The sequence below is a fragment of the Lepisma saccharinum genome, chromosome 6 (assembly GCF_977018435.1).
Source record: "Lepisma saccharinum chromosome 6, izLepSacc3.1, whole genome shotgun sequence".
In the NCBI taxonomy this organism is placed as follows: domain Eukaryota; kingdom Metazoa; phylum Arthropoda; class Insecta; order Zygentoma; family Lepismatidae; genus Lepisma; species Lepisma saccharinum.
This window is the reverse complement of record NC_139234.1, coordinates 62,035,658-62,053,279: the sequence shown is the minus strand read 5'-3', so window position 1 is coordinate 62,053,279 and position 17,622 is coordinate 62,035,658. Positions and strand designations below refer to the sequence as shown.

The 17,622-nt window shown below is 36.7% G+C and overlaps 1 protein-coding gene across 3 annotated transcripts in view; it reads right to left on the bottom strand.

Moving 5' to 3' along the window:
• Positions 1-2,801: 2,801 nt before the first annotated feature.
• Positions 2,802-17,622, bottom strand: part of LOC145988819 (uncharacterized) — a 35,731-nt gene continuing 20,910 nt past the window's right edge. Inside the window, exons 2-4 of one of the 3 annotated variants that reach the window (XM_083124028.1) lie at positions 12,668-13,118; positions 8,796-8,913; positions 2,802-3,017 (exon numbers count right to left, since the gene is read on the bottom strand). In XM_083124028.1, coding sequence (XP_082980154.1) covers positions 2,988-3,017; positions 8,796-8,913; positions 12,668-13,104 — 585 coding nt within the window. In that variant the 5' untranslated portion in view covers positions 13,105-13,118 and the 3' untranslated portion in view covers positions 2,802-2,987. Of the gene's footprint in view, positions 3,018-3,070; positions 4,433-6,073; positions 8,914-12,667; positions 13,119-17,622 lie in introns of those variants that run through there. The other 2 variants (XM_083124029.1, XM_083124027.1) reach the window with 2 other exon arrangements.

The following is a 17,622-nucleotide window of genomic DNA, read 5'->3' as shown; positions in this document are numbered from 1 at the left end:
TGCGAAAGAAGAGGAGACAATTTCTGCTGAATCCTCCCATAATTTTGCAGGACAATGATTGGGCACCTATAGCGCAACCTGTGGCTGATTTGTTAGCTTGATGGGGTTGGCAGATGCTCTACCAGCCCCTGTGACTGATTAGATGAAACTTCCGAACTGTTCCAGAGATTCTTCAGGCAATAGACTGCTTCATTCAAACCATCAACAGAACAGGCATACTACGACTTCCACATCGCTGGCAACAGGTTGTACACAATGCAGGGACTACATTGAGAATAAATAGTTGCCACTATTAAATTTCCAACCCACATACTTAGCAGAATGTGACTTGATATATTGCAAGCATTTTGCCACGAGCTTTTAGCAGAATCAATAATAATTTATTCATTCATAAACTGAGCATTTCAGTTTTTTGACTTCACTTTTGTACCACTTTTGGCTAATTGAAGATGAGGATGAGTGTCGATATGATGAAATTTATGAAGGGACACACAAAGAATGCCCAGGGCCCTCACTTTGTAGCCTGCTGTGATAATCACTCTGCCATGGAAGTCTGCATGTAGGAGTTGTCCAAAAACCTCCAATTAGGATTACATACATGAAGTTACGTGTTTCATGCAGCAGGAACCCATGCCACCATCCAACAGAAACCTAGACAATGGATAGGCACACCCAAAAATGGCATCCAGTTCTTCAAAAAAAATCCCAGAAAACAAGAAAAATGCAGCCTCCTAGAGGCACATATTTTTGGTAAATAAAAAAGCTAAATTTCGGTACAAAAACAGTCAATTTCGGGTTCAGAAGCAGTAAATAAAATGAAATTTCGCTGTCATAGCGGTGAAAAAGCGGTATATAAAATGACATTTTGGTTCTAAAAATGAATATAATCCCAAATTTGATTTAAAAATTGCACCATTACACAAAATTAACATATCCCTTCTAATAGCACATTAAATCATTACCAGAATATTAAGTTTATTCCTGTATAAAGAGGTCATTCTTGCTTGTCAAATGTTTGCAGCAAAATTAATCAATTTTCCGTGAATTGCATAACTCACAGAATACTTCAGACTTCAGAAAGTGTCGCATCGGTATTTAAACGGTAAATTTTGTGTTTGTCTATTTTGCATTTTGCAGTATTTCATGACATAACAGGGTAGGAAAATGCACCTGACACCTTTCAGAAACATTAAAAGTTAAATACGGAGAAACTAGTACTCACTTTTATCCGCGAAGCTGTTTTTTCTTCTTTTTCGATTAATTTCAGTGGCCACTGCCACCATCCTCGTTGGAACTTGCTGCGCTGTTGCTTGGCGTGCGTCTTTTGTTCGTAGTTCTCTGGCTGCCGTTAGGTGCGCTGTGCATCTTGGTGCGTCGTCTGCTATTTCCGGGCGATAACTGCTGCAGTAGTGGAATCCAAGTATGGTGCGCTTGCCCGCTATCGATGTTTAGTTCGTGCGGGAAGTGCATTATGGCGTGCGTTTCCTTGATTTTGGTGTCTATGAGCGTGTGGGCAGGAGAGGAGATAGCCACCATCACAGAAATAGCCCTGAAACATGGCTACACTGAATCACAACTTTCCACTTGGTGCAGTAAGGCGGAAATACAGGTCAGACACCCTAACCTACCACAATCAACCCAGCCACAACCAACCCCCAGCGACCAATATAAATGGTTTGCCTTCCCCTACCATCCCACCACTTCCAACCGCATAGCCAAAGCCCTTCTCCCATTTGGCATCAAAGTAGCGCACAAACCCAACTCCAAAATAACTGATAAACTGAACAAGCACAAACGGTACTTCCTCTCCCCCCTTGACAACCCAGGTGTATATGATGCAGAGTGTGAATGCAAGGCTCATTACATCGGCAGGTCCATCAGATCTGTCAATGAAAGAATCCAACAGCACCTAGGAGATGCGAAAAAAGCCCAACCCACTACTGGTCTTGCTAGACATATCAAATACAATAGCCATAAAATTCAAAAGGTTCGAGTCAAACACACTGCCCACACGCTCATAGACACCAAAATCAAGGAAACGCACGCCATAATGCACTTCCCGCACGAACTAAACATCGATAGCGGGCAAGCGCACCATACTTGGATTCCACTACTGCAGCAGTTATCACCCGGAAATAGCAGACGACGCACCAAGATGCACAGCGCACCTAACGGCAGCCAGAGAACTACAAACAAAAGACGCACGCCAAGCAACAGCGCAGCAAGTTCCAACGAGGATGGTGGCAGTGGCCACTGAAATTAATCGAAAAAGAAGAAAAAACAGCTTCGCGGATAAAAGTGAGTACTAGTTTCTCCGTATTTATATACTACCGCGTCTCTCTTTTCCCAATCATGAATTAAAAGTTAACATTAGAATGTGTTATTTCACATTTTGTGTTTTCGTCAAAAACTAAATAAGCATGCCTCTACAGCCTCCCCTCCCACCTACCCAAATAACATTAGCATTGCCACACCTAGCAACACCATGCAGCAGACAGCCCCATCACCACCCTCCAATGCCACCAGACAGAAACCAAAACAACTGCCAGCAGACTACACAAGCCAGACAGGAGAAAATAGAACCAACACTACCCAGGAACAAACAAATAAGTGACATGCTACCATCTCCATTCCAAACACCATCATACCCTTAGTGAATGAAGTAGTGAGCCTTCGAAATTAATTAGAAAAGACTGCAATTTGCAACGTGCAAACACAAAACTAAGTATGTAATACTTCAACTGCATTTATCACATCTATCATGAACTCCCACTAGGAATGCCACACAGTTATAAAAAATGAAAGTTCTGATTTTAAAATATGGTCAAGAAGATACCACGATGAACATAAAGTTCTGTAAGGGCATTGTTGTAAACACTGGAAAATACACACCCTGGGAATCGGACTTGATGTGTGGCAGTTAGATGTTCCTCCAAGTGAAAAAACCATGTGCAGTAGGAAGAGAAATTCAATGTGAAGACGGCGAATTAAATGCTGCTTCTGTAGAGGACCTGTAACTGTAACCACAACAGATGTTACTAATCACAGAACTAGTACTAGTATTCTGCACAAAACAAACTTTATTTAGAATCATTTATTCTTTCATAAAGAAATGATTATACTACTACTACATAATGTTTGGACATTTACAAATTTTGCATGAGGAAAATTACTCTACTACAATTTCTTCACATAATGCACATAGTGTTTGACACATAATAAAAGCTACAAATATTTCATAGAAATAACACAATGAATTCCATCTTACAGTGCATTTAAGGCAAATCTTTCACAATAATCTCACCTCGGAGGATTGAAATTCTCAACAAAAAATGCCTTTCTCACATTAGGTGAAATATGATGTAAATTTTCAGTACATAATCAATATGCAACTTTAGACCAAAGGAATAAAATATTCTTGTCACACATATTCTCTTCAAAAAATATTTCAATTAATCATGATTCTTCTTTAGAAAAAATAACATATATTGTTACTTTTGTTCTACTAAAAAATATAATCTTATACTCATGTATGCATGTAACTTTCTACAGAACAGTCATGTTAAAGGTAAATGTGACTTTTATTTCCGAATGTTTGAAAGCAAAAATTTAACATTTATACTTAAGTTTTTTAGAAAAAGTTACAATCTTTAAGTTATACTTATTTCATTTGGAATATCTATCAGTATATCATGTATTTACCAATGTACATCTTCATAAATTGCATTATTAAATGCCTAATTTAAATTAATCTATATTGCAGTACAAAATACAAATATACAGTTCTACAAATATACATGTATATTATTGTAAAATAAATTTTCATTACTTCCTTTCAGTAAACTAAACAAAAAGAAGTTATATTTAAGTTTAAAAAAATCAGACTTCTTTTCAATTCTCCCTCTTGTATACATTCCGTTCATTCAAATATTCATACAAACAACATAACTACCTTATTTTTCCTACATGTACACTTTTCATTTTATTACAGATTTAACCTAGCTCATCAAAATAAAATGCATATTATATAATCAGGATCAGCTTATGATGAAATCACATACCTATTTGCCTCTACATGTATTCTACTCTAGTGTAATGAATCTAAATATTCCTCTTAGTGGGTGGGTGGCAATGGTATATTTCTGGGCGGAAGCAAGGCTGTTGTTCATATTGGGCACGACTGGCGCTGCAGAATTAGATGCATCTTGGTCCATCTTCCACACAATGGTGAATGCCACCATGTTCATCAAAATCACTGCTTTTATGGAGCAACTGGATGACATGAAGTTCTACCTGCCCCTTCCAACAACATGGGGCGACGTGTCACCATCACGGTGAGCATGGCTCGAATCGAGTTTTTTCCCCTGATCATGTCATCTCGAAAGAACTTTGGCGATCAAGGGTGCCTGATACTTCATTCCCTGATTTCTGCCTGTGGGGTATGTTGAAAGGTAAAGTATACCAGAACAAACCACAGAGTATCACGGCTGGAAGAAAACATTCGCCGCGAAATTGAGCTTGTCATGGCCAGTGTCTTTATGCCAACAGCAGCTACTTTCAAATACCTAATGTAATCATTAGTCAACTCATGAACCAAGGTGAGTACACCTATAATTTCACTTCCATGTGCTGGTTATTTCGCATGTTATGTGGGAAAAAACTGGGGCCAATAGTGAGTGGGACACCCATTATTATTTATGCTATAGTTGTTAAATTTTTTTACAAAAATTCCTTTTTTAGCCATCTGTCAATATGTGGCAAGTATCACATAAAATTTCACCTTTGATACTTAATTCCTTTTCCCCCCCTTATCTAATAGTCAATAATTGTTTTCCTTCTCGTTATTACCTCAACATGAGAAGTGAATGTTCTAAAACTTGGTTCAGTGGGATTCTAAGTGCGAGTGTTAGCTAAAATATTGTTTTTTTCCAGACATGTTTAAGTCCACTAATTACTCTTGATTTAATCTGGAAAATGCTGGTTTTTGTTCTGGACAACCTTGAAAAGTCATTTGGGGGGAATTGCAAACACCCTACACCCTGAGCATACAGAACTCTGTGTGACCAGTTACATTGTCACCTGCTATATTTGCTTCACATAGGAAATATAGTGTGGCCCAGGAACGTATTCTCCCATGTTATTTGGTTTACCCTTTTTCATATGTATTGCATATACATAGAAACTGCCGGAAAATTTGAAATTGGTAGGACTTCTATATTTGATTTACTTGCATGCCTTCATTGGTGTTTAATTTTTATTGCATCTAATTGATATTTAATAAATATATACAGAAAATAATAATCGTTACAGTAAGTCATGTCACATTTGAGAATATTCCACCGGTGTGGCCACAGTTTTAAGGATTACAGATCCCTTGTAAATGTGAACTATATATTAACTCTTGTAGTAACCTAAAAGATTTTAAGCACATTTAAAAAGAATAGACATGTCTTCAGTTGTTGATAGAAATGAAAACTGGAATGAACATGGACACACACACACACATACTAACATTCACATGCTCACACTCTGTATGCAACTGGGTTTGTACTTAAAGAAACATGGCACAGTACATCTTGACAAATACAGTAAAAGTGAAGGGGACATTACACATTACCCTCATAGAAATGAACCCAAACTTAGCAGGAATATGCACACAGAACATACCTTTTAATTCTGGCAAAATTATGCCATTTAATATACCACACATGGGTCATTCCATATCAAATCAACCAATGGTCTGAACCTTGACATCTCAGAAACAGATAATTTTTGGTACAGTGGTAGTACCAGTAAAGTTGACGAAAACTGCCAAATTTCAGATTTTTTGCGTTACTGACTTTCAAAAAAAGCAAAAATCCCAAAATTTTACAACTTTTGGATATCTTTAAAAGCTATAGATCAAAAAGTATTTGACCTAGAGAGCTCAACTTGGTGTCATTCTCTTCTGCTTTTAATGAGCTTTAAGTTGAAATGCAACATGACTTTGCTGTTGGAATTTTGTAATTTTTCAGAAACCCGTAAAAACGTTTTTTTTTAAAATCTAAAAAAAAAACCTTTTAATTTCTTTTTTTAAAAAATATATGTTTTGAAGACATCAATCTACTATTTGGGTGCAGAATTTCCTAATGGGACGGCAATGGGTTCCTATGGAAATTATTGTTTTTGTATTGTAATGTGTGTGAAAATTGCTAAATTTATGAATTTTCATGTTAAAACCATAACTACAGGGTGAGTGGTTGATGTTGACGTCTTTATATTAGTCTATTTTATAATTTTTGACTACAAATAATATGAAAATACCTAAAATTTATCACTTATAATATCAGGTAAGCAAATTGAAAAATGTACGAGGAGAAGTCATTAAATAACAGGAATTTTATTCTAAACTTCATGGAGATTTATGCACAATGATAATTTGTATTTCGGGACTCAAAATGGTTCCTTAGTAACATGCCACAAAGATGATGTGATGATGGAGCAGTATGCGCCTGCGCAGTAGCTCGTGCAACATGGCTCTCCACTGTTGACTTGCACTGTAGAAGAACAATAAAGTGTTATTAGTTTTTGTGGTCAAAGGGAGTGAAACCTTCTGAAATCTACAGCAGAATGAAGGTTCGGTACGGAAACAATTGTTTAAGTCAGGGGAAAGTGTGTGAACGCATGGAAAAATTTAAAGATTGACGATGAAATATCAGTGATGAACACCAGAGTGGGAGGCCAGTTTGCATTGCAACTGAGGCAGTGAAACAGCAGTTCGACCAGTGAATCCTTTAATTTAGAACACACTCCACTGCTCCACCGTCAGGACATCTTTGTGGCATATTACTGAGGAACCACTTTGAGTCCCGAAATACAAATTTTCATTGTGCATAAATCTCCATGAAGTTTAGAATAAAATTCCTGTTATTTAATGACTTCCCCTCGTACATTTTTCAATTTGCTTACCTGATATTAAAAGTGATAAATTTTAGGTATTTTCATATTATTTGTAGTCCAAAAATTATAAAATAGACTAATATAAAGACGTCAACATCAACCACTCACCTCATAGTTATGGTTTTAACATGGAAATTCACAAATTTCATACACATTACCATACAAAAACAATAATTTCCATAGGAACCCATTGCCATCCCATTATGAAATTCTGCACCCCAATAGTCAATTGATGTCTTCCAAACGTATCTTTTTTTAAAAAAATAAAAGGGGTGTTTTTGAGATTTTCAAAAAAAGTTTTTTCAAGTTTCTGAAAAATTACAAAATTCCAACAGCAGAGTCATGTTACATTTCAAAATAAAGCTCCTTAAAAGCAGAAGAGAATGACACCAATTTGAGCTCTCTATGTCAAATCGTTTTTGATCTTCAGCTATTTAAAGATTTTCAAATGTCGTAAAATTTTGGGATTTTTTATTTTTTGAAAGCAATAACTCAAAAAAAGAGCCCAAAAAAATCTCAAATTTGGCAGTTTTTGTCCTCTTGATAGGCGCAATGAATAAACAAATAAACTTAAAAATCTGAATCCCGAAGGTTCAAAAATATTATTTTATTGGTTGATTTGACATGGAATGACCCACATGCATTAATTGTAGGTTTCCAAGTAACAACAGCGCATGCGTTACTACTTCTGAGGTCATTGGGTGTTTAAGCGATGCCAAATAGGCATACCATGAATCAACTCAGTCAATGTATATTTCCAAGTCTTGACTTTTGAAACATCAGATTGCAGTGAAATTTGGTATGGAGGCGATGGAGACCATGGGAAAGCGAATGCTGATGGGTAAAAAATAGTCTAAATTGTCACCACCAGGTGGAAATTTGGTGCACAGTGAACAAAATCACGCTTATGCTTCCAAAAGGTCACATTGACAGCAGACATATTGAACAATTCTGTACTGACAAAAAATAAAAGTTTTGCATGCCCGACTTCTGTTTGCTGTTATTTCAGCACCACATTTCCACCTGGTGGTGAAAATTTGAACTGTGTTTTTTCATCAGAATTTGCTTTCCCATGATCTCCATAGCTAATATACTAAGTTTCACAGCAATCTGATGCTTTGAACAGGCTCAAGAGGACTCTTAAGTGGGCGAACTTTAATTCTGACCATTTAGTACTTTTATATACAAGTATATGTGAATTCTATGATGGGAGATATGTTGCAAATGCTACAGAAGACATGCTTAATCATATATTATTTGCTAGGCATACATTAGGGAGAATCATGTATCACCAGAATACATGATAAACAAAACTAACAATATTTTCGACTCCAAGGCTAGCTGACATCCAGATTAAATCTAACATCTGGTCTGGAAATTGACAAACGAAGCATGTTTTTCATAATAGTTACCCTCTTTTCTAATGAAACAATCTTCAATTTGAGTCCTCCATTTACACTTTCGAGTTCTTTCAACTCCTCTTCCAATTTAAACTCTCGCGCCCTCCTTTTTTGTCTTGATACTTTACTAGCAAGATTGTTTTTGTCTCTAATTTTCCTATATACAGCATCAGGAGATTCACATTTATTATAATCAATTTTATGTGTTATTGATTTGGTGACAATTTCAACCTTGGGTTTTTCAGAATTACTTGAATTTGGGCCATTAGGAACTGACTGCGGCTGCACAACTGTACAATTTGACGATATGTTCACCAATGGTTTCTGAAATACTCTTGCTGGGTCTTGCACAGTGTCTGTTGGTGCTTTCGGCAGTATCAGTTTCAAAACCTTTTTTCTCTTATGTTGTGGTATATTAAAAGATGGTTTAGCTGTAAATGCTCTCGGAATAGGTACCTTTAGTGATGCAGTTGGTTCTTGTTTAGCAATTTTCACAGCTGACGGCTTCTGGGTTTCCGTTTGTTCCTGTAATTCCTCATCTTCTTCAAACACCATCACATAGTATAACTGAAAGCTGTATAATTCATACGTTACTGTCACAGTTTACTAGCACCATGAAAACAAAATCACATTATTTATAAACTTTTGCAACAAGCATGTTTCTAGAAATATATATCAGGAGAGGTCCTTCAACTTTAACCACAGGTTTTTGTTCAGACAAACCTCTGTTGTACACACCTTTTCATTCATAACGGCTTCTAACGGGCAAATTAATAAACACAATAATTTTAATTGCATGATAGTTCATTAAAAATAAATATTTATTAGTAACTAATAATGTAAATTTGCCTGTTTTTGCCCAACTTCCCCCTGTTTACAACAACAAAATTTGAAAATGATCGAGCAACCAATTATCGTTTGGTTTCCTTGCAGTGTGTGATGAAGATTAAAATGTAATTTTTCCTAGTTAGCTCAAGGTTATTAGAAGTATAGAGGTTGGGCCAATCGATGTTTACCTCGTGATGATGAAACAATGGTTAGAGACGTATTTATCTATGAAACAAATTCCAAATCTATGCCCTAGTGTTGCATAATCCAGATAGGAAAAATGTCAGAAACTGAACACACAAAAGTGAGAACACAAATGTGCAGAAAGTTCAGCAAATCACTTTATGAGTTTCATGTCGGTCGTGGTTCATGGCTTAGTAATGAGCAACTTGGAAGATATATATATATATATATATAAGAGGGTTATTTTTTAAGTAAGGTCCATCTTGCAATAAAAACGAAGTAAATGTTTTCCAAAAAAACATTTATTTTCTGAATTTACATACACTTCTCTATTTGCTACATAATTTCCTCGCCAGTTTAAACATTTATCATAACGAACTACGAGTTTTTGATCACCCTCCTCAGAACTGCCGCCTGTAGCCAGTTACTCACAGTCATTTTCACTTTTTCATCAGTGTCTAAATGCTTGCCACCCAGGAAGGTCTTACGATGGCGGAAGAGGTGGTAGGTGCTAGGTGCAAGATCTGGACTGTATGGGGATGATGATCTGATCAAATCTTTTGGCTGGGAGGTATTCGATCATCCACATACAGTCCAGACCTAGCAATTACCACCTCTTCTGCCATCTGAAGACCTTACTGGGCGGCAAGCATGTAGACACTGATTAAAAAGTGAAAACGACCATGAGTAACTGGCTATCTCACAGGCAGCAGTATTCTATGAGAAGGGTATCCAAAAACTCGAGTTCATTACGATAAATGTTTAAACTGGCAAGGAAATTATGTAGAAAAATAGAGAAGTGTATGTAAATTCAGAAAATAAAGGTTTTTTTAAAAAACATTTACTTACTTCGTTTCTATGGCAAAACGGGCCTTACTTAACCCATTGCCTTATCTAGTCGTCGAATCGGCGGCCTGCTATATTTGTCCTTGTGGTTCTTCTTTTTGTCAACAGATGGCAGAAGCTGACAGTTATGTTATGCTAGACTTCTTGTTGAATGTATTGCTAACTTTTTCATACTACTGAGGTGCTTTGTTTGCTTTGTTTCTCATATAAACAAAAGGTTGATTGTCCTTTGTTGGAAACATGGTGTGCAAGAGGCTTGTGGATGATACAGTTATCGAAAACCTGCTTTTGGAGAGTGATGATGAAAATAATTTGGAATTAGTTAGTGAAAGTGATGATGGTGGATCTTCTAGTGCTATCAAGAGTGAAAGTTCAGGCAGTGAAAGTGGTGATGAAAGTTGTGAAAGTGTTGCTTGTAACGGGAGTGGACCACATGTTGCTAATAAGAGCAAGGAAGAATTGTGGAAGTGGAGTTCTTCATGTTCCCCGAATGATTTACCTAGGAAAATAGCATTTTCAGGTACTCCTGGGTTTGATAATATTGTCTTATGATCATTAGGGGTTAGTTCTACAGCTTGTGAGGTTTCCACCAAATTTCTAAAACATGATTTCTGGAAAAATATTTCCAATGAGACAAATTTGTATGCAAAAAGCAAAAGAAACTCAAGTAGACACAGAAACTCAGTCAGGTAACAGTAATGAAACAAAATGGTTTGACACAACTCCCGATGAAATTAAAGCTTTTATTTGTCTGTGTGTCCTCCAGTCACAAGTGAAAAAAGAAAGTTTGCAGATTTATTGGAGCACAAGGAAAATAACAGAAACTCCTTTCTTTGCAACTGTTATGCCCTACATGAGATTTCTTCTCATTATGCGATATCTGCATTTTGTAAACAATGAAGACATCGACCCCCAAGATAAATTAGGCAACCTTTAGATTACATAAACAAAAAATTTCACAACATGTACACTCCAGAGCAAGATATTGCCATTGATGAGAGCTTTGTAAAATGCAGAGGAAGACTTTCATTTGTACAGTTCAACCCAACTAAAAGAGCAAGGTTTGTAATTTATTTGAGCGAAGTTAGTTAAGTGACACCATGAAACAGCTAGAAATACGCAAGAGATTCACTAAGTTTAGCGCATCGAAAGAAGAGCCCAGTTCTACACTCCGTGCCCAACCGTCCCGCTACCTTTTGTGTTGAGTGTATGGTGTCAGGTGGGCCAGGTCATCGCAGCAGGTCTGCGAATCCAAGGTCCTAATAAAATGACACATTGCGGGCAAGAAAATATTTGGATCCAATTTTTTTGCAGGCTCAATATTGATTTAATAGGGAGCAAATCATTTCACGGGACGCCAATGCATTCTCTCTTTTACAACTTTGTGCCTCCCTGATGTGGTTACATCGTCGCCTTGTGATCAAGGGGTCCCGGGTTCAATACCCGGTGGAGGCACATGGCACAGTGGTTAGGATCCCACTTTAAACTTTAGGTCCAGTCCCGATTAGCCTCTCGGTGCATAAAGTGGACTTAAAACCAAAAATCAACCAATCAATCTTACAACTTATATTCATTTAGATCGTTCGGCGCTCAGGACTGAATCCAGCTGCCCCCTAGCTATGGTCCTGAATTTGATAAGACTAAGAAAATTTTACGAAAAGTATTTTTTATTAGCATAAAATTTGAAGTTGTGGGCGGTAATTGCCCCCTACAGGTATACTTGCCCCCCCCCCCAGAATTCATTTCAGTCAAAGGTTGGGGGGCCACTGTATTACAGCAGGTTTCAAGTTCCCATTCAGAGGCTCCTGTCTGCTAAAGGTTACTTTGAGTTCTTGTCAACTCTTTCAGGAAGGGGTGTTTTGGACCCTTCTAAATACATCCTCAATACCCAGATGTTTATAAATCGTAACATGGGGCTCCCAAATTTCTGCAGTGCCCAAATATTGTGGGGACAATTAAAAGCTATCTGAATAGTACAAGTAGTGGACTCTGGTCTAGAAGACAGAAACCATGACAATGGAAGTTAATGCATAGAACATCCATCCATCCATCAAGTTACGAAAAGCCAATTGCCAAAAGGACTGTTGCTTCTCAGAGCTGAGTTTAGTTTTGATTAAATCTGAATATTTCATGAACATCATTCAATTTAAGATAATCACTATGAGATATATCAGAAGTCATTCCTTTGAGTCAAAATTTAAATGTAATTACTAGAGACTAATTTTAAGTTTCTTGAAAATTCAAAAAACTTGTGACTGATTGTTTACATAACACTTATTGTAAATCTTTGACATTTTAAAACTGAAAGTAACGTATACAACAAAAATAATAATTACTCATTTTGCATCTATTGAATTTCTCAAAGCTCAAGTATTGCATTTAAGAATATCTTAGAAAACGTCAGATGCAAAATATTTTGGAACAAGGAAGATCTTGTAACACACATAAAAATATAATTATGAACTACTGACCTGCCAACAGGGACATGGTTCTGAATCGAAATTTCTGGACTTGTTTCTTTCATCTTCTCACTTGAATCAACTCTACTGGAACTTGGTTCACAATATTCTTGTTGTTCCATTTCTGTTACACTTTCAGGAGAGTCATCCATCTTCACGACTTTATCATCATGCACAGGTGGAGCCTCACAAACTTTAATTTCTGAAGACACATTCGTTGGAGTTCCATTCAAAGTTTCGTCTACCTCTAAATTATCATCCCAGCTTGAGTTTGTAGAAATATGAACATTTTTATTATCTTCAGCAACGTTCCCAGGGAACTTGCAGTTCACAGGCACGAAATCGGACAATTTAAAAGGCTTACAATCTTCTTGACATGTCTCGAATTTCAAAGGCTTACAATCTTCTTGACATGTCTCCACATTAGCCATGTCAGAAAAAACACCCATCCAAATATTTTTCTCTGAAACAAAAATTAAACTGTATCAGAAAATTCTAGTTAGTACAAAGCAAGTACAGTGAACAACATCTGGGAAGAATCCAATTATGTGGATAACATTTCATCCTGGTCAAAACAAAAACTCTCCCAATTATTCTAGTCTTTACTGTTAATAATTTATTTATTATCCAAAGCGATTCTTCAACAACCAAGAAAAATGAACCCTTCTCTTTCTTGTTTTTCTGTAAAGGTAAAGTTCCACATGCATATAGCACTGAGCCATGAATGCACATTTAGGGATTGTGGGGGTAAGGCCCCACACATTCTCGATCTTGGTCATTTTAGAGGTGATGTGATCAGCACCAGGATCCTTGTGTTTCTGTGCATTCATTTTAATATTTAGTGGACAAGTAAGTGCCTCTCTGGACACAATCTTTTCACATGCATGCTTATCAAACTTGCTATGATGTGCAAAAAAAAAAATTGTATCAAGAAAACTAATTCTTTTTTTTATAAAAACAGGTCTCTTAGTGAAGGTGAAATTTATTTATTTAACTTCCCAACAATGAAAGTTAAAGAACGAAGAAAATCGAAACTTTACAAAAAAAAAAGTGTATTCAGCATACCTCTGCGGCCACCGCAATGCATCAAGGTGAATGCAATAATATAGTATGTAGCAGTGGAATATTCCTGAAACCATGCAAAGTTGCATTAAAAATAAGCAGATACTTCTTTGGGGGTGGGATAAACTGTTTAAGGAAAGCAGCATTGCCATATTAGGGTCATTCCTTGTGAAATCAACAAGAACCTCAACCTTACATTTTTTGATTCATTTGAAATTTGGCATACTGGAAGCGCCACCTGAGGTAGGGGAATATGCAAATTTGTAGATCCATATCTTTTTTATTCCCGAAATTACAGTGTTGCAAACTAGGCGATTTTGACCATTTCTTCCAACATCTTGTTAACTTTAAACTGCAATATTTCGGCAATCAGGGCACCTACGAAAGTGATTCTTATAGTGTTGGAAAGGTCTTGAAAGGCTCTTTCACACGAGGGAGCGGAATGGTCAGAGGATTTTCGATGAAATTTGTATTCCCTTTTTCCTGGGCTGTTTTCTACCTGTCGGAGTACAGAAATTCAGCTCACCTTTCGCCAACGACTTTTTTCCTTCTTTTAAAAATTGGCCTCCCCGATGACGCAGTGGTAGCATTGTGGCCTTGTAATCAGGGGGTCCCGGGTTCGATTCCCGGTGAAGGCACATAGTGGTTCGGATTCCACTTTAAACTGTAGGTCCAGTCGCGATTAGCCTTACTGTGCCTAAAGTGGACTTAAAACAACAAATCAATCCAATTCATTTAAAACTTGAGAAACCATCCATTTAGATACTCCCATGGCGGCGCTTGTGGACTCGACAACATTATACTTAAGTTTATGTAACTCCTTCTGATTTCGCAAATATGTTGCAACATTGTAAACAATTTCTCTGGCCTGTCCTCTAAGGGGCTTTCAGAGCAGATTGTGAGTTTTGTTGGACCCGGCATGATTTGATTTTTGCATTTCAAAAATATGCAGCCAAAAGTAAAGAGCAAAAATATTTGAATGCTTTAAAAAAGAACACAGGCAAGCATGTTATCAGATTGCCTTCTCATAGTGATTGTTGTACGATAAACAAAAGAACCCGCACCCCACTCGGCTTTTAAAAAAAAAAAGGCCACTGCTCGATGTAGTATTCAGAAAATGAAGTCATTCGCCCAGAAGTTTCTCTTCGTTATAAACCTCAACGCGCGTTCGTAATACTACAGTTTACAACTCGCGCACCTCACGCATTTTCAAAGACCGGATTAAATCAAATGAACCACTGATATGAGCCGGCAATGTCAATCCACACAGTAAAAGTAGTTTGTCATATTTGTTTTAGCTTAATTTTGCTGAGTTGGCACCACTCGTACTCTCAAGGCCAGACCAGTACCTAGAAGAGTGGTGGGGAGGATGACGTAATAGGAAGTGCTCCGCAGTGATCTGCACATATCGGAACTTAACTTGTCAGGCTATAACATATTTTGATAGACAAATTCCTAATATTCAAAAGTAAAAGTCTAACAGAAATGAAATACAATATTGTTTGAATTAACGTACATGAATCTAATGTTTAAATTCATATTTATTGCAAATACAGGGTGACTTAAAAGTCTGCTCCCATAGGTAATTATAGGCAAAATAAACAAGTATTAAAAACGTGAACATGTGACATACGCACACCCCTCCATTCACCAGACCTCTAGAAAAGGCTATAAACTCTCAAATGAGAATCATAACTACTTCACATTGTGTCACTGCGCATGTAGCACAATCATATTTTTATACTTTAGTATAAACATTTCTATATTTTACCTGTAATTACCATCATCAATTCTTAATTTACCCTGAACTGATGGTATTGCTATGCTATGCAGATTCAAGGCCAAGCATGTGGCATTTTCGGCTACCAACGAGGCTTGTACAGTGTAAAGCCTAAACAGTGGATGATACGTTGAAATTCAAGCACTTTAGATTGAAACTCGCCTATTTACAACTTTCCCCTCTTTCTATTTTTTGCTATGTGCACTAATAATGGAGTTACATATGGGACTGGACTTTTGAATCATCCTGTATTTACTGTGAATTTAAACATTACATTCAAACAATATTTTTGTTTTTATTTCTGTTAGACTTTTACTTTTGAATATCAGGAATTTGTCTATCAAAATATGTTATCCTGCATTACCTAACCTACCCTAAAATCTAACGTAACACCGGATCCCATTGGCGTCCCATTTTCAAATTTTGTAGTAATTGAGTACTAGTGTATGTATAACAATTTTTTAAAAAAAATTTAAGACCCATTTTTGAGAAATGAGCAATATGCACTAATAATGGAGTTACCTATGGGACCGGGCTTTTGAATCATCTTGTATTTACAAAAACTGTGAATTTAAACATTACATTCAAACAATATTTTTGTTTTCATTTCTGTTAGACTTTTACTTTTGAATATCAGGAAATTGTCTATCAAAATATGTTATCGTCCATTACCTAACCTACCCTAAATCTAACATAACACCGGATCCTATTGGCGTCCCATTTTCAAATGTTGTAGTTATTGAGTAATAGTGCATGTATGACAATTTTTTGAAAAAATGTAAGACCCGTTTTTCAGAAAATGGCTGCCAAAATGTTTTTTACACCACCTTCAATTGGTTTTTACCCTGACATAGGCATTCAATATTTTGTGTGAAAGAGCCCTTCAAGACCTTTCCAACGCTGTCAGAATCACTTTAGTAGGTGCCCTGATTGCCAAAATATTGTGATTTAAATTTAACAAGATATTGCAAGAAATGGTCAAAATCGCATAGTTTGCAACACTGTAATTTTGAAATAACATATGGATACACAACTTTGCATATTTTCCTACCTCATGTGACCTTTTCAGCATGCCAAATTTCAAATGAATCAAAATATGTGAGGTTGAAAAGTGCCTCTTCATTGTTGATTCCCCACATGGAATGGCCCATTATGGGGGGCGGGGAATCCATAAAATTGCTTATATCTACAGACCTATGGACGCTAGATGAACCAAATTTGCAGCCAAGCACGACAAAAGACACTCTTCAAGGACACATAATCCCTATTCCCCAATTTGTGAAAAAAAAATATGGTAAATAAGCAAAATTTTAGAAATTGGTGCCTCTTCATTGGCACATGCTGTGAACAATTTATTTCATTATTACATGTAAAAGTAAAGCATATCAGTAAAAATTGATGGTTGAAGAGTGGTTACATTACATAATTTTGGAGTAAAAAGATTGAAATTTTCAAAATGCTTTTATTTAATCCCTTCCGATCCTATGTCAGACCTCATCTGATATCATGATTTTCCTGTTCCACTCCAAAGTTGGAAGATGTCTGACACATGTTGTTTCTTTTTGGGCATGTGTTTGCCCACTCCACTCTCAGAGCCTGTCCAATGTGTTTCCTCATGTACGAGGGCCACTATTTATATTTTGAGCCTTGGCAACACTGATTGAAGTTAGGCACGATTTGACATTTGCACGGAATCGTCTGGCATTATTGACCATAACGTACTTCAAATGTTTTGTCAATAGCTTGATTTGTGTTGTTTATGTTGCCTTGGAGATTGCGCGACAACAATAAAATGGAATTAACTCGTGAACATTTTCGTGCGATGATTTTTTTACGATTTTCGACGTGGATTATCAAGACAAGAGTGCATCGATCAACTTACTTCCACATTTGGCGATGAAGCCCCATCCTTTGCCACTGTGAAACGCTGGTATAACGAATTTAATCGTGGCCGCCATTCGCTCACCGACGAGATTCGCGAAGGTCGTCCAAAATCAGAAGTTGTTCAAGAAAACATTGATGCTGTGCAAAACCTAATACTGCAAGATTGTCATGTGACATACTGTGAGATTGACGCAACCATAGGCATTAGTTCCACCAACATATATAAAATATTACATGATCA